Source organism: Numida meleagris, chromosome 7 (assembly GCF_002078875.1).
Source record: "Numida meleagris isolate 19003 breed g44 Domestic line chromosome 7, NumMel1.0, whole genome shotgun sequence".
NCBI lineage: Eukaryota > Metazoa > Chordata > Aves > Galliformes > Numididae > Numida > Numida meleagris.
The window spans coordinates 5,656,384-5,679,619 of NC_034415.1; the positions used below are offsets into that span (position 1 = coordinate 5,656,384).

A 23,236-nucleotide genomic window follows, 5' to 3' on the forward strand; every position below is an offset into this window, starting at 1 on the left:
CCCTCGCCCGGCCCGGCTCCTCACCATGCTGGACGGCTTGAAGATGGAGGAGACTTTGCAGAGCGCCCTGGACCCCACCGTCCCCTTCTCCTCGCTGCTGGGTAAGTCGGGGAGCCCTGGGGGCTGGAGCACGGTGGGAAGACCCGGGCAGAGGGGAATCCGTGAGGCTGCTCCGCTCCCGGCTCGCTTCGGCCCGGCGCCGCTGCCCTCGGCCGCGGAGAGCCCCCGGCGCCCGCTTCGTTCCGCGGTTCCGCGAAACCGTGTGCCCCCCGCTCCAAGCGAAACGAAGGCTTTCCCTTCATCCCTTTTCTTTATTTTTTCTTCGTTTTCACACCGCTGCCAAACAACCGCCATCTCTCCGAGCCGCGGCTCCACCGCCGCCTTTCCGAACGGAACGAAATCGGGGCCGATTCCCCTCCCTCGGAGCTCCCCTAAAGCACGGGCCCACCCCCGCAGCCGGGAGCAGCGCCTCGCACTCTCCTCTCCCCCCGCGGCCCACCCGGGACCCCCGGTCCCTCCCCGAACCTCGGGGAAGCGGCGGCGGCGGCCCCCTCGGTCCGTGCCCCGTCCGCCCGGCGCTGCCACCGGCCCCATCCCGCAGGCAGAGCCGCGACGCCCCGCTCCGTGTGCGAGGGGTGCCAGCGGGTCATCGCCGACCGCTTCCTCCTGCGCCTCAACGACAGCCTGTGGCACGAGCGCTGCGTGCAGTGCACGTCGTGCAAGGAGCCCCTGCACACCACCTGCTTCTACCGCGACAAGAAGCTCTACTGCAAGCTGGACTACGAGAAGTGAGTGCCTTCCCCTCGTCCCCCTCCCTTTGCCCCCGCTCCGTTCCCATCTGCGAAGCGCTCGGTGGCCCCGCGCTCCCATCCCTGCTCACCGCATCCCAAAGGTGTTGGCATCGTTGCGGCGCGCGGTTGGTTTTCGTTCTCCCTTGTAGCACAGCAGCACCCACCTCCTTGGAGGAGTTCTCCCCTTTTTAGAGCTGTTTCGTTGCCTTTGGGAATTTAGGAACCTTTTGTCGGGAGTCGGTGAGATCGAAGCCGTGGAGGGAAAAGCGCTGAAAAAGGGGGAAAAAAAAAATCCCTTCTTCCTTCATGTTATTTTCCTCTGAGCATCCGGAGGAGGAATGTTACGACCTCTCCAACCCCTGCTCCTCATGGGGCTGTTTCCCCAGTGCCCTCCAGGCAAGGTGACCTGCTGGCTCCCATCTCTTGGATGGGGACGCTGAGGCACAGGGCAGGCATGGGGTCCCGCTGGGCTCGGTGCTTGCTGCCGTGCTCCGGAGCCTTCCCCTGCACCAAAGCACGAAATCGGATGTAGGTGTCCAACGCTTCTCTTTTGGAAAATGTGGGGCTGGGAGGGCTCCATGTGTGGGAGGAATTACGATGGGAATTTTAATATATATATATATATATATAATTTTTTTAATTTAAAAAATATTTATAAAGAAAAACCAGTGGGAACAGGGAGAAAGCTGCTGAGGTTACCGCTCCTGCAGCTGCTTTCTATTCCTTGTCCCGCTCCTGCCATCACCGCTGTTCCATGATATTCTGCTGGGAGCCCCACCGGAGCCCCCCATGTCTGCGCCATGGGGTCTGGGGCTCCTTGCCCAGCAGAACTCAGGACTGGGCCACGCATCCCTCTGTGTTCTCTTGGTTCTCCTGGCCAGCTTTGGGGCTGCTGGATCTGCCTCTGGGCTGGTTGCTTGTTGTTTCCAGAGGCAGCAGAACGCGGGCCAGGCTCCTCACTATGGCAGTGGCACACATTGGAGTGCTGTGATTTCACTCCCGGAGGAGAAAAACTTCTCCGGCGCAGCTCTGGGACCGGCCCCGCTCAGCTCCTGCCTCCCGTTCCCTCGGTCCTGTATTGCGGGTTTGATTTAATTGCTATGGATACAAGGAAAATTGAAAGCAGAATTTGTGCGTGCGGCCTTGTTTTCGAATGTTTACGGAAGAGCGGAAGAACGAGCTGCCGTGGGGTGAAACGGAGAGCGCTGTGTTTTAGGCAAAAATTTTGCAGAGATTGGGTGTGCTGCTTGTTTGGCTGTAGAAATTCGGCTATCAGTTCTCCTGGGTTTCCAGTGCAATTTACTACATATTTTCTGCTCTAACAGTACCTCTGCTTGGAGCACGTAGAGGGAAAAGGGATGAAATACTGCTGCAAAAAAACACTTCCAACATTCAGCATGCACACGTTTTGCTGCCGTGCGTCCCAGTGCTGGGGGCTGCAACCCGAAATCCTCCTCCTGTATCTCTTGGCCATGAAAGAAATTCCCTTTCACTGTGCCCCTCACCCAACAGAGCACCCAGTGCCATAGGGTTGGATGAGAATGAGTGGAAAAATAAAATAATCGTAACTATTTCCGTGCTCGGGCGATGTTGTGCTGGCTCTCGGTATTTCCCATCTGCGTTGCGGCTGCTCCTGCCCGGGCAGGATGGGAACATCAAGGACATGGGGCAGAGCCCCATGGAGCACTGTGGCCTTGTATATATTATGTATACATTGTATGTATATATTATATATTTTTTGCCCAAACTCCCTGTTCTCTTCTGGCTGGGCTCTCCCCAGTTCCAGAGCACCAATGGTGATGGTGCTGGAAGAGCTGCTGGGGCTGATGAACTGGGAACGGCAGCAGCACCCAAAGCTCCGTGCAGGCTGGGAATTAGTGCGACCTCAGCCATGCATGCAAGGATCCACCCTGGGATGTGCTGTAGTTTGTGGTTTTTTAATTGAAAGGAGGGTTGGTGGCTGTTGGGATGCTTTGCCGAAGAGCAATAGATGCGGTATTTTTTGACATTGAGGTGTTCTACCGAAGAGCAGTAGATGCAGTCTTGTATGACACTGAGGCATTTTACCAAAAGAATAGGTGTGGTATTTTCCTACATGTGTCCTCACCCTGCCTGTTCCAAGGCTGTGGAGGGTTAATGGCCAAGCATGGGACGGCCGAGCTATGCGTTCAGTTATAAATACACCCGTGGAAAGTGTTGCAGGGCGGTTTTAGGCAAGCGGCTGATTTGCTGGACTCTCAAAATTGATGAATCATTTATTAAACCAGATGTTTTGCATTTCTTTATCCTTCATGAAGAGGTCGAGGACCTGCAGAGAGATGGATTAAAGACTGGGGACGCTGGACCGGGTCTCGGCATCTCCTCGGGGCATTTCTCAAGGAGCTGGAGTGGCCTTGGGGGAAGCTGGGGGCCAGTGCCCCCCACGCTATACAGTCTGTGCAGAGCTCTTGTGGGGGAGATTCCTTGGCCTACACGCTTAGGACAATGCAAATTTGGGACAGAGGACGTTTGTTACGGAACATCTCGAATGCCGGCACTTGGCCAAATCTGATCTATCTGAGGATGATAAGGTTCAGGCTTTGCCCTGGGGGTGACGCCATGGGGTCAGCCCCACCGTGGGGTAATGCCGGAGGTGAGGGTGGGCTCTGAAAGCCCCCGTGCCCACGAGTGGCAGTGGCCATGCCGAGGGGCGCAGCTGGGGAGCGCGGCGACGGCGTGCCGGCTTGGCACATCCCCAGCCGCGGCGGGCGGGAGCAGATGGCCAGCACGGCTCGGAGCAGGCTGGCATGCGGGTCCCTGCCGCCACCGCACTGCACTCCCCGGCCGGGGCAGGCAGTTGTGTGACGCCGGGGCCGTCTGCGCACTGCGTGATGGCTCTGTGCCGCTGCCAGCATCTGCGGAGAGGTGCAAGTCCCAGGTCCCCCTCTTCCTGGGGTCCTGTGGGTGCCTCCGTGCATGGAAGCGTGACGGTAAAGAAAACCCTCTCCTTGCCATGTGTGAAAGAGGAAATGCCTGTAAATCTGGGTTGGAAAAATCATGCCCAGTACCTTTGTTTGGGAGGCATGCTTTGTGGGGCGCAGCCTGTGGAAAGGCTCTTCCCCAGCTGCAGGAGATGCCGAGGGGATGAAGTCCTAACCTGGGGTCCAGCCTGCACTCCCACTGCCCTCCATTCTCTCTTCTGACCCTTCCCATCCTTCCTCCCTACTCTCTGTTCCCATTTACCCTTTCTCCTGCAGCAAACCGCACTTTGAATTCAGCCTTGGCCTCGCAAGGAGACCATCTTTGTTGCCTCACCCTTGCCCATAATTAGGTTTATGCCTTACAATTAACATTGCATCCAACAACCCCCAAAGGAACAGCAGCCTCATGTGCTGAAGCTCCTCACCACCCTTCCTGTTGTGCTGGGGACCATGAACACACAGCACTGGCATCTCTGTAGGGTGGCCATAGATGATAGGATGACTTCCAGTCTTTGTGAATCAGGGGTCTGGATTGAGTGTTCTCCACTTGTGGTGAGTGCCAAGGGGATGTGTTCCAGGAACCACTGGTGCTGAGGGTGCTTGAGGAGAAGGAGGCTGAAAGGAGGAGGAAATAAAAAGAGGTGTCCCAGGTACTTTTAGATGAATTTATCTAAGAAAGATTCAACCAAAGTTGCAGTGCTTTGAGCACCTTCCTTGCGCACGGCTTCTCAGCCTCTCTCCAGAGTTGCCTGGTTTTTGTGTTGTGCATGATGACGGGTTTTCCACCTTTTCACAAAGTTGACCAAAGGCAGTGTGGTAGGGGTAGTAACTTCTGAGATAAGTGAACCCTGGGGATGGGCAGGGAGTTGGAAAACCCCCTAGAAGGGCAGGGCTGGCCATGCAGGTATTCTGTGCTGTGCAGAGCCAGCACCGCTCCTGCCACACTGCATCCATCCTCCGCTGCACCGTCTCTCACCGCTCCCTTCCCCTATCCTTCCCTCGTGGGCTCTGTTTCCGAGCACTGCTCCCGGGGAGAGCTTTCTGTCCTTGACAGCGGAACAAATGCTTTTTCACGCAGCCACCGCTCCTCTGCCCATTGTCCTCTTCCCGGCCTCCGCCTCCGCCGCCACCATGGAAAATCCCTGCGGGGAACCACCGCCTCCCGGCCCCAAACCCCTCCGGGCACGGCTGCCAGACCCTGTGTGCACTGAGAGCTCCTTGCCCTGGAGCAGCTGAGCAGGAAGAGGGAGGCTGTGGTGTTGTCTTTACTATTGAAAGCTCGGGGAAGTGTTTGGGATGAAAAATTTGGAAAGTGGAGAGAGATGGGTTGATGGCGGCTCTCAGACGCAGCAATTTTTCATTAGAAGGAGGCAAGGTTGTCATTTTTTCCCTCTAGATGCTCCTATCCTGAAAACATAGGGACGTTTTAATTGTTGACGTTTTTGCTCAGCACTTGCCGACTCTGTTAAAAGTATTTAATCCTGCAAAAGACTGTGTGAAATACTGATGATCTCTGCATGCTTGGCCAAAGCCATGGATGGAGGCCCTCATGGCTGGGGCACTGGTGGTCTCTGGTGTGATAGAATGGCTCTGACTCATGGCCAACTGGGTTGGCAGTAGAGAATTGCAGTGCTTAATTATGTATATCTGCCGGGCAGAGCGCTGGAGTGCTATCGAGCATCATCCTCTTAAACAGTGCTGTGGGCGCGGGAGCTTGGTTAGGAAAGCCATTAAGTGTTTGAATCTTCTTGATTTCTGCTCAGGTGAACATTGCTCCTTCCTTCTGCATCCATAATTACAAAAGAGTGAGCCCCTGTGGGCTGGCTTAAAAGTTTAATGAAGCTTAAAGTCTTCCAGGTTGGAGCCTGAGCTTGCTTCATCTTTGGCATGAGGAGAAACAGAAGGGAAGAGAGGTTTCCTGCATGCAGTGCCTTGAGGATACGCAAACCCATGGGCATGGGAGGGTTCAGGTATGGAGATGGGTTGGGAGAAAGTGATGGGAGAGGAGATCCAAGATGGGTGAAGGGCCCTTCAGGGAGTTCTCATAGGTCCCTATGAGTGAGGGGTGAGCTTTGGGGTGATTTTTGGGTGGAGGAAGCGTCTGTACTGTGAGCGAGATGCAGTTGGGGATGCGCCTGCTTTCATGAGGCCACTTCTCCATGACCACCGAAGAACCCCATGGCACACTGGTGCCACCCACCCTCATCCGGGCACGATGACCCGGTGCCACCCATCCCATAGGAAGCCTAGTATGAACCTGGAGAGCCCGAATCCACGCGGCTCTGCTGGGATGGCCCACCCCTTCCTCCGGAGTAAGCGCGATTTTGCTGCCAGTAACGTCTCTTTTTACTATTTCCAACGACACAATAACAATCCCAGCAACTCCCTGAACCCTTGGCTTTTCGACTCAACCTGCCCCCACCCCGCGCTGATTTATTTCGCCTGTTTCAGGCACTCCTGCCTCCAAACACCAGCCCAGGTCCTTCCCTCCCCATCCCGGCGCCGGCGGAGCCTCGCGCGTCACGTCCAGCTCCATCCATCGGGGAAAGCGCTGTGGGTGAAAGGTGCTAACGAAACGAGAGCCGAGCCCACGCCTTCCCCTGCAGCCTCCTGGAAAAAGGCAGCGAAAGGCAACCGCCAGCACATCCTGCCGGAGCTGCGTGGCTTTTTCTTTTCCATGAGGATTAGTGGTTCAAGAGCGGGGATTTTCAAACTGACAAGCCCTTGGCAGAGCAATAATTACGGACTTTTTATGCTTTGTGTTCCTTAAGTAGTTCTAAATGACTTTATCCCTCGAGGCATTTTTTTTTATTTTTAATAAATTCACAAAAAGGGGAAGGTTGTGGGGGGGAAACGTGCATTTCTTTAACGTCCTTAGAAATATGTGAGATGTTTGTGGAGTTGCTCGAGTCGCAGCACTATGGTTTTTGCGTGCCTCTGTGTAACTGCGGCCAATCCACCGGAGTTTCTTGGACGGCGATGCTTTGGAAACCGGAGATGGAGGGAGATAGATGTGGTCATTTCTCGGCCATCCCAGGAATGCGGGTTTCTGCCTCTGCCGTGGGTTCCCGGGGGCTCTCACCCCTCTCCTTTCTGCAGGAGATGATTTCTGGATCCAGCAGAGTTGCTTTTCCCCGTTGTTTGCTCACATTGAGCTGTAGACATGTGGTGCAGAGGGTGCAGGATGTGACCCTAATAATGGCCTGGCTCTGCTGCGCCTTTATGGAGGCAAGGGAGCCCGTGGTGGAAGGGAGGGGGTAGCATTTGGGGTCATCAGATGTGCTCAGTTGGAGGAACAGCAATGCCCACGTCCTGCAGATGGGGCAGATGACCCTCTATGCCCATGTTCTGGCTCTCCTTGCCCCAGCTCCAATTCCTCAGGTTGGAAAAGGTGTTTTTTTTTTCTCATCTTTCCCCATCCAGACACTGTGAATCCCACTAAAACTTCTGACTGGGGCAGGGATTACATGCTCAGGTTTCAGCCCTTGTCTGTGAGCGGTGTAAACTTACGGCTGGCGCTTGAGTGACATTTTGTGGGAGATAGGAAAGTATTAAGTGTTGGGCCCTGCAGATAAAAATAGCTGACAACACTTTCTGGCTTCTCGTGTCTGCTCTGACCTGGCCCTATTTCCTCCACGCTTCCCACCTCTTTTCTTAGCATCATGTGTTGGGACACCCATGGCATGACCTGGCTGTGTCCCCTCCAGGTGTACACACCTGACTCCTACTAGCATCACAGGGGATGTGGGTGGATCAGTGCTGCCAAACCCTATCAACAGCTCCTCCTGGGTTTGTGGGGCTGGAAGGCAATCCCCTGCTCATGCCACTTGCTGGGAGCCTGCCCCAAAAGAGTGCAGCATCCCCTGAAACCCGTGGCTCAAAGCAGGTGCACCAGATCACCCGTTGTCCCAACCCTACTGTAGGAGTGCTGCCCATCGCAGGAATCCTTGGCTGTGCATACGTGTCCTGTCTGTTTTCCCTGTTGCTGTGTTTTGGAGCCGATGTTTTCATCCTGAGGTTATGACCAGAGCTGGCTCAGGGCCCCACAGCAGCACAGGCAGATCTGACTCTTTGTGCTCCAGAACCTGGGGCTGGGGACAGCCAGAAGGGAAGAGGAGGAAGAAGAGGAGGGCAGGGTCTGACTTGCTCTGTCCTGGGACCAGCCCTGTGATAGGGGTGTTTTTCAGGCTCCTCCCAGCATCGAGCATCACTTATGGCTTGGGAAACTCCAAGGAACTAGCCTCTGAGGACGTGCTCTTTCCATGTTGTTCCTTGGGGGATGCCTCCATTCCAGACTGTTGCTCTTGCAATGTCTGCTGGCCTGCTGTGCACCCCACGAATCATAGAATGGTTGGGTTGGAAGGGACCTCAAAGCCTCCTCAGCCACATCCCCTGCCATGAGCAGGGATGTACCCTCCCTCATATCAAGCTGTCCAGGGCCTCATCCAACCTGGCCTTGGGCACCTCCAGGGATGGGGCATCCACATGGACCTCCTTCCGTGCAGCCAATTAGGTGTAGGCTTATTTAAAAGACCTTTCTCAAACAAACAGTGGCATATGAGAGCAGCATGGGAACCCTTTGTCACGTGTGCTGCCAGCCCACCAGCCAGAAGGGCCGAGTCGGTCATCTGGAGCCCAACCAGTGTGATGGCACTCGGCTGCTCGCACTGGTGGGCGATTCCTGAGCCCCTGCCAGGAATTCCTCCAGTGGGATCGGGAATGCTCTCGGGTGTTAAATTCATCTGACGGCGTGTCCTCTCTGAGCAGAGCCCGCAGTGCGTTGGGACATGTCATATGATGCCAGCCATCTCAGCCCTGCACTTCAAGGTCAGCAGGGAGCTTGGGTACTGGGGCTCTTCCTGGCCCCTTTTTGGGAGCCTGAAGACCAGTGTTGTTTTGCGCTATTGGGTACTTGAGCTGTGCTGATCCCATATCTGTGCATCACCTGTGACACACAGACAACATTCCCCAACTTCAGGACTTCCCCTGAAGCTGGGGAAACCATGCTGGACAACATTTGCTGGTCCTTCTCTGGGAAGAGACAGCCCCTCTTGATAACAACTTGTTTAGGTTGAATAAAGCCATTATGAGGGGTCCTTTGGATGGCTCATTAAATAAGAATTAGCGGGGGTTTATAATATTAATGGGCAATTGGCCCTCACAAGTTCTCTTGTTACAAGAACATTTCATTTATAATTTGGATCCAGGTTGGGATGTGCTGAGAGATGCTCGAGCTGTGCATGAGGGTTAATGCGGTGCTTGCTCCTGCCAGAAAATAATAGAAGCCAGGGACTGGAGCAGGAAGGATTAGGGAGAGGATGTGCACGGGTCGGGCTGCAGCTGCTGGGAGTCCTGCGCAGAGGGTACGGCTGGAAATCATTGCTTGCTGATGGCTGAGAGGGGCCGACATGGGAAGGAAGCATGACTCCTGGAAGCTGGGGTGCTCAGCAACCAGAGAGCAATTGTGGTGGGTTCTCTGTGCTGTGGGGGGGGGGGGGGGGCATGTTAGTCAGAAAGGAGGAAGCTCCATCGGGAAGGTTCTTCTGACTCTGCTTTCCTAGTGCTGCCTTTTTTTTGTTGTGAGCAGAGGGTGTTGGACTCCAAGGGTGGGGATTTTGGGGTGAGCCAATCAAGCTGGGCTCCAGTGGTAGGGATTTGGGGGGTTAATTGAGGATGCTGGGCTCCAGGGATGGAAGCTTTTGAGGTGAGCCGATGATGCTGGGCTTGGGGGGGTGGGTGAATAGGGAATGCTGAGCTCCAGAGATGGTATTTTTGGGGGTGATCCAACCAAGCTGGGCTCCGGGGATGGTGTTTTTGGGGTGGGCCAACAAAATTGGACTCTAGATATGGGGGTTTTTGGGTTGAGCCAAACCAAGTTGGGCTCCAGTGTTGGGTTCTTTTTTGCTGAGCCAACCAAGCTGAGCTCCAGGGTTGGGGTGTTCTGGCTTTCTGCAGGATGCCTGGTAAGTCTACAGGTGCTGCTGGGAACCTGGCTTCACCACAGCCTTATCCTTGTTGTCCTATTGTTTTTAAAAGCTCCAGGTGCCACAGTGAGGAGTTTTAATAAAGTCCTTCCCTGCCTCTCAGTGGGAGCATTTCTGGCTCCAGGCTAAGCTGGAAGATGCTCAGATCTCATGTCAGTGTTATCTGTGCTGTTTCCTGAAACACTCCCCTCAAGCTGCCTCAGGAGTCCCAGTTCCCAGGGTTACAGGTGTGTAAGAACCCCAAGAAGAAGCCCCATCCAAGACCTCCTCCTGGAGGATCGTGGCAGGGTCCGAACTCCCCAAAGCGAGGCAGGGCTTTATGGCCCAAGAGAAGCACGTTGCTTTTGTGGCAACTATTAATTGCTTCCTGAATTTAAAAAGCACAAACGCGCTTGCCAGGGGATGAGTTACCCGGCGCGTAAATGCTCTGCCATTAATGCACTGCTGACCCTGACAATGATGTGAGCACCAGAAGGGCTTTCAAAGAATTTACCAGAAACCATTTCAGAGGAGGTTGTGTTGTAAATCCTTAAGTGACGGGATGGAGGGAATTAGGTGAGATAATAGTTTGCAGAAACTGGGCGCGATTCCCCGTTGAGGACCTTGAGGCTATTAGGGGCATGGCGAGGTTAGGCCCCGTCCCAGCAACCAAGGAGGGGTTTTACAACCTGGAAAACGTGATTAGTGGGGTGGCTGCTGGGCTGGATTCACACAACGCTGTAAGGAAGACTGGTGGGGAGAGAAGAGGGGTCCTATTATATCTGCAGCACATTGGGATGCCGCCTTCAGCCTCCCTCATTTAAAAGCGGAGTCATGGGGAGCAGGGAAAGCTCTTCACCTGCGGCAGAAAGTATTTCCCAAATCCAATATCTATGCAATGAGAGGTGCTGCACTGGGAATTGCACATCCTTCAATGGGGCAGAGCTGATGGGGGAAGAAGGCAACCACTGGTCTGCCTCAAACCCTAATAACAGCCTTGCTGCCTGCCTGGGGAATGGAGGCTTGAAAGAGCAAGTCTAGCTGGTGGCTGGGTGCCCTGCGAGGGTGCAGCATCAGCCCACGCAGAGACATGAGGGTCCCTTTGCCTTACCCAGCCCAGGAGGTTCAGCTTGGAAGGTGTTCAGCAGATCGTGCAGTAATCAGTAGGTTTCAGAGTTAACGCACTGTGGGAGGCAGCAGGAAGGATTGCCTAGGAGGTGACGGTGGTGGGTTCCATGGCCTGGGGGGCTCTGTGGTGCTTTGATTCAGATTGTTTGTGCTCAGATATTTATTTGCCAGGCTCTTGGGAAGGCTCTGACTTTGCATGAGAGCAAGTGTGACTCCCCACACCATGCTGGGCTGGGAAATGGGGAGAGCATCTCAAGTAAGTGAAATCCCAGCCCTGCGCATGGGAAGAGTCCTCACTACCCACAGCCCCAGTGAAGCCAGTGGCAAGTTTTAGGGTCTCAGGACCTCATACACTGGATGTATCCAGAATTTTCTGCATCTCCACTCCATGGAGGAGCATGTAGAGTCCCCCTGGCTTGCTGGCCACAGGCAGGGAGGAGGAGATCATCCCGCCCTGGCCATTTCTGGATGAGTAGGTCATCTGGGTGTGGGAGGGAGACGGTGTCCAAGGCAGCCTGGAGAGGCTGAGCGCTGGGTGTACGAGTGATTTGGGGGAAAGTGAGAAGGGATTTCTTATGAGAGAGGAATGCGAGTTTCCTCCTTCACATATGTCTCCCGTTCTTCCAGTTTGCAGCAAAAGTCATCCCATTGCCCAAGACCTGGCAGCGAGGACGGCCCAAGAACAGCCCACAAATCACTGCAGAGCATCTCCCTCCTCCCTTTCTGCCTCCAGCTACTCGTGCATTAGGAACCACTTCTAATCCCCGTTTGGGTGATAAAGCTCCTGCCCTTTCCTGATGCAGGGCTGCCGCACGGCCAAGAGCCTCCCAAATTTATGTGTGCTCTACCACCGGTCCTAGCTCCGGTGGGAGGAATTGACTTGTCCTTGGCTTGGTTGCGCTGTAAGACCCTCCAGAGGGCCGAGAGCAGCTGGGGTGCTGTGACATTGGTGCCATGGTGGGGACACAGTGACAAGGCTGGCACAGGTGTATTTTAGGGACAAAGTAGTATTTAGCCAGCTGGGGTGCTCAGCTTATGGGAGCGCACTCGGCATTGCTTATCCTCTGTTATTCTGTGATCTCTCTCTCCAGGGCCTCCTTCCCATCTTCTCCAGTTTATTATCTCCTGCTAATGTTATTAACATGCTAATTAAGTCCCTCGTTGCGATCACCAATGAAGATGTCAGATAATGGCTGATGCTAGACCCGATCCCTCACGTCGCCCTTTTCCTCTGCATTCTTTCCCCATTGCTGTCATTGCTGTATGCATTCGCTTCACAAAAGGATGCTCTCATCTTTCCTCCTCCAGTGGAGACTTTCCCAGATATGGTTCACAAAGCTCCCCAGGCCAGGTCTGCAAAGCTGGTGTCACCGAGAGGGGTTTTCTGGTTGACCCCGAGAGCAGAACACACGCAGGAGGACTCAGTGACGTCCAGGAGCAGCATTTGCCATCACATGCTCAGCAGCTCGGTCACCTCCCCACGCACGTGGCTATAAATAGGGGGGCAAAGAGACAGCGAAACTCGGGGAGCCCACGTCTGGGGGTGCTGCAGAGGAGCGGGGGCTGCAGCGTGATGCGGGACCCTACGATGCAGGCAGGGGGGTAGAACGTGTCTCTTGACCGATTGCGAGTAAATCAGGGTCAGGAGCTTGACTGCACGCCAAAGAAACCCAAAGGGATAAAATACAGCCTCTGCACTGACTCTTAGCAAAGAGCACGTGGGCTGAAATCTGCCGGATAAATTTATGCCCTGTGAATTGTTCGCCCAGCTGCGGCGAAGGGATGGCTGGACCCACGGCGAACCAATCTCCATATGTGGCGGGATGCCGCTGGGGCTGACCTTTAGCAGGCTGAGGGACAGGGGCCGGGGGTGACATCGCGGGGATGTCACCGAAAGGAAGGGATGCGCTCAGTGCGAGGGAGGGGGATGCGGCTCTTGCTGCCCTACATGGACGCGGTGCTGGGTACCAGGCGTGTGCCCTCTGTCCCCCCCCCCGCGCCTTTGCCTGGGGCTGTGACTTTTGGCACGGGCGGGACATATTTAGCAGTGTGCTCCCAATGCACGCGGCCACCCTGTCACCTCCGCCCTCACTGAGTAATGGGATCTGTGGTGGCCAACCCCATGCCCACCCCAGCCAAGCGCTGTGTTCAGTCTCTCAGTGAAAGAAATGAGGATTCTGATGCTCTGCTGTGGGTTGGTGGCTTGGGGGGTTAATGGATCCGATCTACCTGGCCACATTGCTTGCAGCCATTAGGTTTCAGAGTGAACGGCGGGCACCGCAGCAAGAATTCAATGCCCTGCAAAGATTTTCCCTTGCTGCTGTGCTGTGCAATGTCCTTTTGGCTGATGTCTCCCTGCGGGCCCCCACAGCCCCTCATGGGCTCCCACAGTGATGTTTTGGGGCCAGGAGAGCCTCCTGGTGTGGGGCCGACAGTGCTGAGCTGCCTCCACTAATTGGTACAACCAATATTTGTTTTGCAAACGCGATTGGAGGGGAAGAGGGATTGCGAGAGCCAGAAATCCAATTGACCTGTAAAAAACAGATACGGTGTAAAGGGAATCCTTTCCCTGCCAAGCAAATATTTAGAAAGGAGAAGCAATAAAATGAATAAGCAACAAAGTAATATCCTGCCTTGCCGGGGGCTGCAGGGAAGGGCTGCGATAACCCTGAACGAGCGGGAGGCAGGAACCCGTCTCCTGGAGAAAAAGTGTTTGCTTTTCCAACCCGGTGTAATTATTTTATTCTATTATATAAATATATACAAGTATACGTTATATAGATAATAATTATCTGTATATGTGATTAAATATTGTATGGTGTATTATATGCAAGTAAAGGAGCTGAGTTCATGGGGAAGCTCTGAATGAGCCTCAGTGCTGAGCACTTGTAGGATCCCTGAGCACTGCACCCATGGTGGGCACTGACTCTTACACTTGGATCAGGGTCTGAGGCTGCATCACACTCGCAGGCATCAACCAGAGTGTGAGTGTTGAACGCTCATCACTGCTCTTTTCTGGTTACTGGTTGCTGCAGGGCTGTGCTCCTGCAGATGCTCAGAGCTGCGGGATGCGAAGGGTTTGTTACCCTTGGGAGCACACACAGGAGAGCACTGCAATGTGAGATGAGCCAGAGCGGAGGAAAGATGGTTTAAATGTAATGTTGTTTTGGATGAATATTTCCATTTGTTCAGAGCTCCTGCAAAACCCTGCTTCAACAGTGGCTGCTGCGAGGCTGAGCCCATGGAGATGCAGGATGCAGCCTGGCAAGATGCAGTTTGCTGTGCCGGTCCCGAGCAGCTGGCCTCTATTTCGGGCTGTGCTGTCTCTGTTTAGATTTCATCCAGCCCAGTGGTTTTTACAGCCGCTGGAGCACCGGGAAGCACCTCGCAGCTCCGCAGGATATTGGCCACCCCGTGCCCGTGCCTGCAATCCCTGTGGGTTGGAAGTGCTTTTATTTTTTTTCTTATCCTTCTCTATTTTATTAATCTTCCTTTTGAAATTCTGCAGGGAAATTGGCTCTTCATTTATTTGTTTGTTTGTTTGTTTTCATTTTTCAACCTGAGGAAGGGGATGGAAATCGCTCCTTCCCCCCCCACCCCCTCCCAGCAACCCAGCGCGCCGCCAGCACCCCATGGGGCAGGAAAATGAGCCTGCTGTGGGGTCATCCAGCATTCCTGCTTCCTGGAAAGCAAGGAAAAAAAAAAAAAGAAGAAAAAAAGGATTTTGAGAGAATCACATTTTAATCTGCCAAAAAATGAATGGCACCAACAACATTTCCTTCTCCGCCGGTCCGCTGCCCAGAGCCGGGTTGGGCTGCTGGTGGCCACGGCGCATCCTCCTGCTGGTGGTGGCTTTGCTGTTCCATCGTTTGCCTCTCCATTAATCTCGGCGCAAACAAAGGCTCTGAAAAGCTCCTGGGGGTCCGTTGAAATCAGCCCTTTCTAATAATGGCTGTCGACCTCTCCGTGGAAGCGCCGCTCCCCTAGGAAAGGATGTGGAGCGGCGGCCGCGCGCTGAAATATGGTGGGGTGTAATTAATTCTGACCTCTGGCTCCCGTGCGCTCCTCTCGATATTAAATCGGAGCGGTGATATTGTGGGGTTTCAATTATCCCTCTTTTCTTGGGGGCACGGCGGGGCGGGGGAGGCTGAGATGCCCTCCGCTCCCCACGTCCCTCCTGCATGGAGGTGCTCAATGGTGCTGCATGAGGCCGTTGTCCTTCCCAGTGATGCAGGATATTACAGATGGGGGTTCCCAAAATTCAGTGCTTTCTGGTTTTACCCAGGAGCTCACTTTCTGCCCACGCTTTTGGCTGGGTGTGGAGCTGGGATGGGGCTTGCACTACGGGACAGGAACTGGGGTGTGGGTTTGGCTAAGCGCTTCCTGGGGTCCCCGAACCCAGCAGTAAGGGGGGATTATAGGGAAGCGCGGTTGCTACATCCCCTTGCAGCTCTGGGATGTATCCAGCCAGTGGGACGGAGCCGGGTTGGGGAGGGGGGAGAGGGGAAATTCAACAACAACAGCAACAAAAAAAGGGAAACGGCACTTGCTGCAAAGCGAGCGAATTCCCCAATAAACCCGAATCTGCTGAGAATACATTTTACAAACATGCAGCTAAGTTGGCCGCTTTTGTTTGGGCGTTTGTTAAGCATTAACTAAAGAATGCCATGGTCCAGCCTGCTCGGTGTGAAATCTAATTCTCCCCCTTTCTGGAGCCATGGCATGGAGTGCTCAATTTTTTTCTCTCTGTAGGACTGCAGCCTTCTGGTACTGCGGCCAAAAACCACTCATATTTTAGCAAGCTTAGCCCAGGCGCCGTTGCCAGGCAGTAAAGGGAACACTTGTCCGCCTCGGGGGGAGGAGGGGGCAGCAGGGAGACAGAGGGGTCAGGGGACAGCCCGGAGCGTGGGCTGGGGGAGCACCACTGCCGCTCCCTGGTGCCCCACTTTGGGGATTTGTGGGGACCGGGCAACCAGGAACGAGCCACGTCCCAACTCCAGCGCCGGGTGTGGGGTTGAGAGTGATCAGCATTTTTCCATGGCCCCACTCCTGCTGTCCCCTGTCCCATCAGTGAGGAGGTGGCTGGGTGCCAGGACATCTCAATTCGGTGGCGCTGAGCCCCCCGCCCCGTGCCCCTCGCTGTCCCCATGCGTCCATCCTCTTGGGGTGAATGTGTCGTCGTCATGCCCGCTGGAAGAAGCCATGCCCCATGGCTTTCCCTGCCCTAAGGATGGCCCTCGGGGCTGGGGCTGACCAGGGAAGGGAGCGCGGATGCTGCAAGGAGCATCCCAGAGGGGTGTGAACCTACCCGGCGGAGCTGCACCGAAACCAACCTCGGTGGCGACTGGGATTTGCCCGTCAGCGTTGAATATTGCTGTTCCCAACCCGGAGGGGCTCCCGTTTGTATGCGGCGCATGCAGGCGGCTGGAGACAGACAGCAGCCGGGAAGCGCCCGTCAATCACGGCCACTTTCAAAGCATCTCCTCCGCATAAAGGAGTACAGAGGGCAGCGGGTGCTGCGACAGCCCCATGGGAAAGTGTGGGTCAGGGAGGCGGGATGTGGGATGTATGATGTGGGATGTATGATGTGGGATGTAGGATGCGGGATGCAGGATGCGGGATGCAGGATGCAGGATGTGCTGCCACGCTGATGGCTTTGGGCTTTAGCCATGTGCAGAAGCTGGCAGCTTTCGGTGATGCTGCAGGACAGGGAACACAGGAGCAGAGGACTGAAGTCTTTAGGAACCTAAATTAAAAAAATATATAGTTATTTTAATACTGGTCAATCGATAGAAGATAAGGAACATTTAAAATAAAAGAGAAACAAAGGATCGTGTGCAACAATAAAATTTCCTTTCATTGCCCTTATTTTTGCTCCAGCTCTCCCTAACTTAAATATTTCTCAGGACTGATAAATACCCTCTGCCAGGGTTTTGCTGAGCTTTCATTGGGGCTCTGAGCACCTGATGGAGCTGTGGGTGTCCCTGTTCAGTGCAGGTGGGTTGGACCACATGGCCTTTAGGGGTCCCTTCCAGCTCAAACCGTTCTGTGATTCATTCATGAGGATCTGCTAGCACTGACTTAGCAGCTTATCAGTGGTTTATCACTGAGAACGCAGCAATCCCAACAGGTAGGGCTCGCACTCCACTTAAACAGGACGAGGATGCATTACCCTGCGGGTACAAATTGCCTCCCTTTGACACAGGAGAGACGTAATGACAGACGGAATGAGCGCAGCGCTGACACTGGGCTGCCTTCCTCGGGGCTGCAAATGCAGTGGGTGCCCTTAGGGACCCTGTGCCCTAACCCTTGAGCCCTCAGCACCCAACACGGGTGGGAGCCCTCCCTCCAGCTGTGCTCACATCTGGCAGGTGGGGGCCATCCCCTCCCAGCACGGAAGGGCTCATCTCCAGGGGCAGCGCTGGTCACCGAGGCAGGCACAGATGCCACCAGCTGCCGCCTTCTCGTCCCCTTGGGCTTGCACAGCTGAGGGACACTGAGCCGCTGTCGGGTGGGGAAATGAGAAGGGGAGAGGAAAACCTTTCATATTATTTTTCCCCCATTTTTTGGTGGGATTATCGCGTACATCTGCTCCTCTTCTGATAGCAACAGGGCTGACTCAGCACTTTGCATTCCTGAGGTGTTTTTTTTGGTGAGTGCCCCCAAGAATAAGGACTAAAAGCACGGCGCCTGGTGGCTCTGGGCAGGCAGCTCTCCTCCTTGGGACCATGCAAGGACAAGGGAGATGGGCAGAGCAACGAGCACCCAGTGCTGCTGGAAGTGTTCAGGCAGAGCTCAGAGCCCTTTTGTGTTAAAAACCAATAACCCAGTAGTGAACTGGGGGTCTGGACAGCTAAGGCAAAGCAGCAGTACTCCCATGCAGGTCCTGCCTGAGGACACATTCAGGGCACCGGGGACACTCGTAGATAACCTCAGGATGTGCACTGACTTCTGCCTCCTCTTTCTGGGCCAAAGTCATCAAAACAGAGAACACAGATGTCCCGTTCCCACAGATATTTAGGATGAGACTGGGTAAGCAGCGAGTTTTTTTTTTTATGGTATCCAAGCCAAAAGCATAGATATCTGGGGGTAGCGGAGAGGTTCTGGTTTGGTACCTCCAAAAATCACTTTCAGCTCTCAGCACAGGTTTGGCTCCACACTCGGTTTCCCCAGCTGTAAATCAGTGATTGTACTGCTGAGCTCCTTGATCAGGGCATTGAAAGTCAAGGACAACAAGCTCTGTTTAAAGCTAGAGGTTATTGCTATCATTGTTATTATTAGGGACTGTACAATTAAGGATGCTGCAGCTATAGTCACATCAATGCCAAGGAACAATCTGAGCTTTTTTCCTTTTGGTCATCAAGACCATCGTGAACGGTGGAGGGACATGGTCAGTGGGCTTGGTGGGGATGGGCTGATGGTTGGACTGGATGATCTTTGTGGTCTTTTCCAATGTTAATGATTTTAAGGTTTAATGATTTATGATTCTAAGTCTTCAGTCAGACTCCAGCTCAGCTCTAACCTCATTCCTCTGGTGATGTTTGGGCAACCAAAGTGCAGCCAGTAGCCAAAATGGGGACGTGGCAGTGCCTTGCTGCCAGCCTGGGCTAAGGGTTACATTTGGACTAGATGATCTTGGTGGTCTTCTCAACTTCAATGATTCTGGAATCTGTTGGTTTGTGGAGGGGTATCCACTGCAGCCTCCAGTTGGAGGGTGGCTTCCTAACCCAGTAAGTGATGTATCCCTCATCCCATGGTGGGAGTTGAGCTGTTGGGCTTGGTGTTGGTTTATTTGGCATGTGAACACTGGGGTCTTCATCTTTCATGGTTCATGGGTGAACAAAAAACACCAACCTTGACCCAAACGACCATCCCCCATTGGCAATACAAGGTCAATGCATGATGCCACACAGTCATGTGTGTCCTTTTGGCACATCCATGGACCAGGTGACAAAGCCACTCTGTACCGATGCCCACCAACCCCACCATGGCTCCCCGGGGTGCATCCCATGGGGTCTCGCCTTGGTCCCACAGGTTGTTCGCAGTGAAGTGCGCCGGGTGCCTGGAGAGCATCGCGCCCAGCGAGCTGGTGATGCGAGCCCAGCAGAGCGTCTACCACCTGCGCTGCTTCTGCTGCTGCGTCTGCGAGCGGCGGCTGCAGAAGGGCGACGAGTTCGTGCTGAAGGAAGGGCAGCTGCTCTGTAAGGGCGACTACGAGAAGGAGCGTGAGCTGCTGAGCTTGGTGAGCCCGGCTCTGTCGGATTCCGGTAAGGGGCCGCCTGGTGCAGCATTGCCCTGACCCACTGCTCCTGCCCTGGGGTCACTTGGTTGGTGGAAATATTCCATTGCAGAGCTGGGGTGGGATGCTGCAGGGATAGGGCAGGGGGTGACATCCCTGGGGTGGCACCAGTGGGGGGGTATTGAGATCAACATTTAAACCTGAATATGCAATTGATGCAACTCATGTCTGCATTGTTCCCAGGATGACAAATTTAGGAAGAAACCCAGCAAAATAGGAAATTTGTGAGCAGAAAGTGCTGGGTTAATGACGTCCCTAATAAAGGCAGTGGTGGTTCCCAAATCGCACTCACCAAAAGAAGGTCACTGTAGGGAAATCTGCTTTGTGGAGGGAAGGATTTACCTTTGCAAGGACAGGATGGGGGTGGGGATGGAGCAAGAATCACCACAACTCTTTAACATCATTCTCACCCAACCCACTCCCCCTCCAAAAAAAAATAACCCTTCCCCCAGATAGCAGAGATGGTAATAAAAAGTGAAGGGGGACAGCAAGGGTGGGGAGGCAATAGGACCACTGTGCTGGGAGCCCTGGGAAAGCGTGCTGGGGATGTCCTGATGGCCACGGCACAGCGAGTTCTGCTCTATGGGGGATGCAAACGCCTTTGGTTAAAATAGGAACTGAGGAGGAAATGTCAGGCAGGGAAAGAACAGAATCAGCCACTGATCCCACAACAATTTGGGTTTGTTCCGACCGGGGGAAAAGGGCACTTTGGGAAAGGTTGGGGAGCTTTTCTCCCCCGTGGCTCATCAGCCCGCGGACGGCCCTGCTCCCAGCTGCTGGCCAAGATGAGGGCTTTGCGTTGCAGAAATTCCCCAGGAACACACTACTTTCAGTGGAAAAGTCCCAGCAGAGGGATGCACGGGGCCAGTGTGGGGCTCACCAGTGCCACGCACCCTCTCAGATGGTGGGAGCCCATCCTGAGCCCCCAGCACCCCCAGATCCTTCACCAAGGGATGCAGCTGGGTGTCCCTGCGGGGCTGCCAGCCCCCAGCCCCTCCAGCCCCCCCATTCTCTGCACAGCAAAGGCCACTTTATGAGAAAGTGCAGATAAAAAGCGAGCCATATGTTGCCCATAATCTCCCCAACCCTCACTTCAATTACTGCCTCCTCCAAGCCCACCCCAGCCGAGCCTAAGCAAACAAGCCCCTCTGAAAGAGGACCCCGGTTTCCAATTAAAAGCGTCCTAACTGTTCTCCTCTCCCTAAATCCTCCCAGGCGAGGAATGTCCCGGCCCCGCTGCGGCCGTGCTGGCTCCCCCCGTGCCGGCGGGTCGGGCTGGGGGCATGCACAATGTCCCCCGCCCTGGCCCCTTCCCAGGTGACGTCAGGGGCAGCCCCAGACAGTCATTAATTTCCCCTCTCGTTGGGGGAAGGCTTGAAAGGGAGAGTTAATTAAAAGTAATACCCAGCCAAATCCGGCTCCGCTTCTCCTTTGACACACGGAGGGATTTGGGGAGCAGGTGCTGGGGGAATGGCAAGGGGGGGGTGATTGGAGTGGGTTTTTCCCCCTCCCAGAGCATGGCAGCGTGGGTCTGAGCATTGCGTGCTGAGCTCATCCTCTCCTAGACTGGGGGCATTAGGGTAGGCACCCCTTGCTGGGGTGCAAAGGCATCTCAGTGTCTCCATCAGTGCAGGTCTCAAATCCTAGTGTTGTTAAACCTCTTCCCCTCCACCAAAAGTAAGCTCAGTGGTGGAAGCTCACATCCAGATCCCAAAAAGCCACTGAAACACCTACTGGGAACTACTTGATTGGTGGGGCCATGGGCCTTTGGGGACTATCAGTGCTGTTTTGCATGAGGACGATGTCCCAAGCTGATGAGCGCAAGAGACATCCCACAAAGCAGGAGTGAGTGGTGAGCATCTTCACACTGCATCCTCCTGCCTTGGGCAAGAGACTTGCATCTGCCCCATGCATCCCAGAGACACTGCACCCTGCAGTGGGGCTTGGGCCAGGCACCTCCTTGCAGCCTGCTGAGCTTTGTGTGGTTTCTAGCAGGCAACTCAGCTTTATTAGCAATTAACAAATAGTGAGCTTGCTGCAAAAGGCTGCATGTGCTTTACGGCTCATGAGGGGGAAGGACACATGTTGGCCAACCTGTGTTGCACCTTGGTGCCAAGGAGACCAGTAGTGGTGGTGCCAGGGAGGATTAGGAGGAGGATGGCACAGCCATTCAGCCACACAGAAGGATCTGACTCGTGGTTCTTTTTTGTTGTTTGTACCCATCCCTAGGTAAAAGTGACGATGAAGACAGCGTCTGCAAAATGGGCCCAGCCTCAGCAAAGGGAGCCGAGGAGGGGAAGGACCACAAGCGGCCCAAGCGCCCGCGCACCATCCTGACCACACAGCAGCGCAGGGCCTTCAAGGCTTCCTTTGAGGTCTCCTCCAAGCCCTGCAGGAAGGTATGGGGACACCAGGTGTGGCCTGGGGGCTGGGAAATGTCTCTGCCCCTTCCTGAATCCCCCAAAACCTTTGTGAGTCCTGCTGAGATGTTGTTCCCCCTCCAGGTGCGGGAGACACTGGCAGCTGAGACAGGGCTGAGCGTACGCGTGGTGCAGGTCTGGTTCCAGAACCAGAGAGCGAAGGTGGGTGCTGGGGCCTCCTCCTGCCTCCCCCCCCCCACACCCCTCCCCCAACCATGTCATCAGTCCCTACTCTTTCCCTTTCTTCTCGCACAGATGAAGAAGCTGGCCAGGAGGCAGCAGCAGCAGCAGCAGGACCAGCAGAACACGCAGCGCCTGAGCTCTGGTACCCAGCCCTCCTCATTTCCCACACCCGAATGCCCTCTCTGGGCCTTCCAAGCCACCCCTCCAAAAAACCACATCCCCATCACACCAACAGCTCTCTCTTGTCTTGCAGCCCAGCCGAACAGCAGTGGCCCCGGGGGGCTGGAGGGGCTTATGAATCCCTACACTGCTCTGCCCCCCCCACAGCAGCTCCTGGGCATGGAGCAAGTCTACAGCTCCGACCCCTTCCGGCAAGGGCTCACCCCCCCGCAGATGCCTGGAGACCACATGCACCCCTATGGTAAGGCTGCAGGGGGGAGGCAGGCCACAGATCCCCTGGATTTGCACTCTTGCTTGCCCTCTTGGTGTCAAAGGGTGGGCTGCATGATGGGGGTGCAGCAAGTTATGGGAAGGCAGTGGTTCCTGCTGCCATAAACCTCACAGTGCAAAACTGGGGGGACCGAGGTGGCCAGCACCATCAGGGCACCCCACTGAGCAGCTGGACTCAAAGCCAAGGGGAGCAGAAAGGAGGAAGCCCTGGTAGGAATGTTATGAGTGCTACCTCCTCCCTGATGGTGCCACCTCTTTCCTATTAGTTCCACCATCTCTCTGCTGATAACATCCCAACATCTCTGATGGTGCCAGCACCTCCCTGATGATGCCAACCCATAAGGATTTAGCACCCTGGCATGGGACGGCACCCCCACAGCATCTCAGTGGGCTCTTGGGGTCCAAATAGGAGACAGTTGCAGGGGTTGGGAGCTGCAGCAGCACACAGCATCCGTCCAGCACTGCTCCTTCCCTTCTTCCCAAGGTGCTGAACCCCTCTTCCATGACATGGACAGCGATGATACCTCACTGAGCAACCTGGGTGACTGCTTCCTTGCCACAGCGGATGCAGGGCCACTGCAGACAAGGGCGGGGAACCCCATCGACCACCTGTACTCCATGCAGAGCTCCTACTTCACCTCCTGAGCGTGGCAGGGCCCTGCAACGGGACGCTGTCCCGCAACATTTTGCAGCTCGGGATGCCCAGGGACCCAATGAGTTTTGGGTTGCATAGTTTCATGTTTCTCTTAGGATCCTAGGGTTAGGGGCAGGCTGGGCAGCTGGCAGGTTGGAATCAGGTTGCCGTGCAGATGTAGAAGCCTGGAGATGTCTCCCCAGGATGTGGGGCTGGGTGTACGTGTGTGGCAAGCGTGCATGTGGAGCCGTGCGGCTGTGCGCGGGGATGTCCCGCCAGATTGTATCCACAAAGTTTATTTCTAATCTATCAGAAATTTACTGTACAGCGAAAGTAACTTTATTTTCAGCGTGAACCATATTTAAGGAAATACTCAATGCACTTAAGTTATAAGATGAAATAATTTAC

The 23,236-nt window shown here is 54.7% G+C and overlaps 1 protein-coding gene across 1 annotated transcript; it reads left to right on the plus strand.

The window, feature by feature from the left end:
* Positions 1 to 23,033, plus strand: LMX1A (LIM homeobox transcription factor 1 alpha). The gene is made up of 8 exons (XM_021405512.1): positions 1 to 101; positions 602 to 788; positions 18,877 to 19,109; positions 21,371 to 21,540; positions 21,646 to 21,723; positions 21,817 to 21,886; positions 21,998 to 22,165; positions 22,679 to 23,033. The coding sequence occupies exons 1-8, from the start codon at positions 26 to 28 to the stop codon at positions 22,837 to 22,839; spliced, it is 1,143 nt and encodes a 380-aa protein (XP_021261187.1). The 5' UTR covers positions 1 to 25; the 3' UTR covers positions 22,840 to 23,033.

Bases quoted from the DNA above. Each gene is read 5' to 3' on its own strand.
- LMX1A (XM_021405512.1), top strand. From the start codon at position 26: ATGCTGGACGGCTTGAAGATGGAGGAGACTTTGCAGAGCGCCCTGGAC. The intron at 789-18,876 runs GTGAGTGCCTTC...TTGGTCCCACAG, and splicing joins TGCAAGCTGGACTACGAGAA to GTTGTTCGCAGTGAAGTGCG. The intron at 21,541-21,645 runs GTATGGGGACAC...TTCCCCCTCCAG, and splicing joins CCTCCAAGCCCTGCAGGAAG to GTGCGGGAGACACTGGCAGC.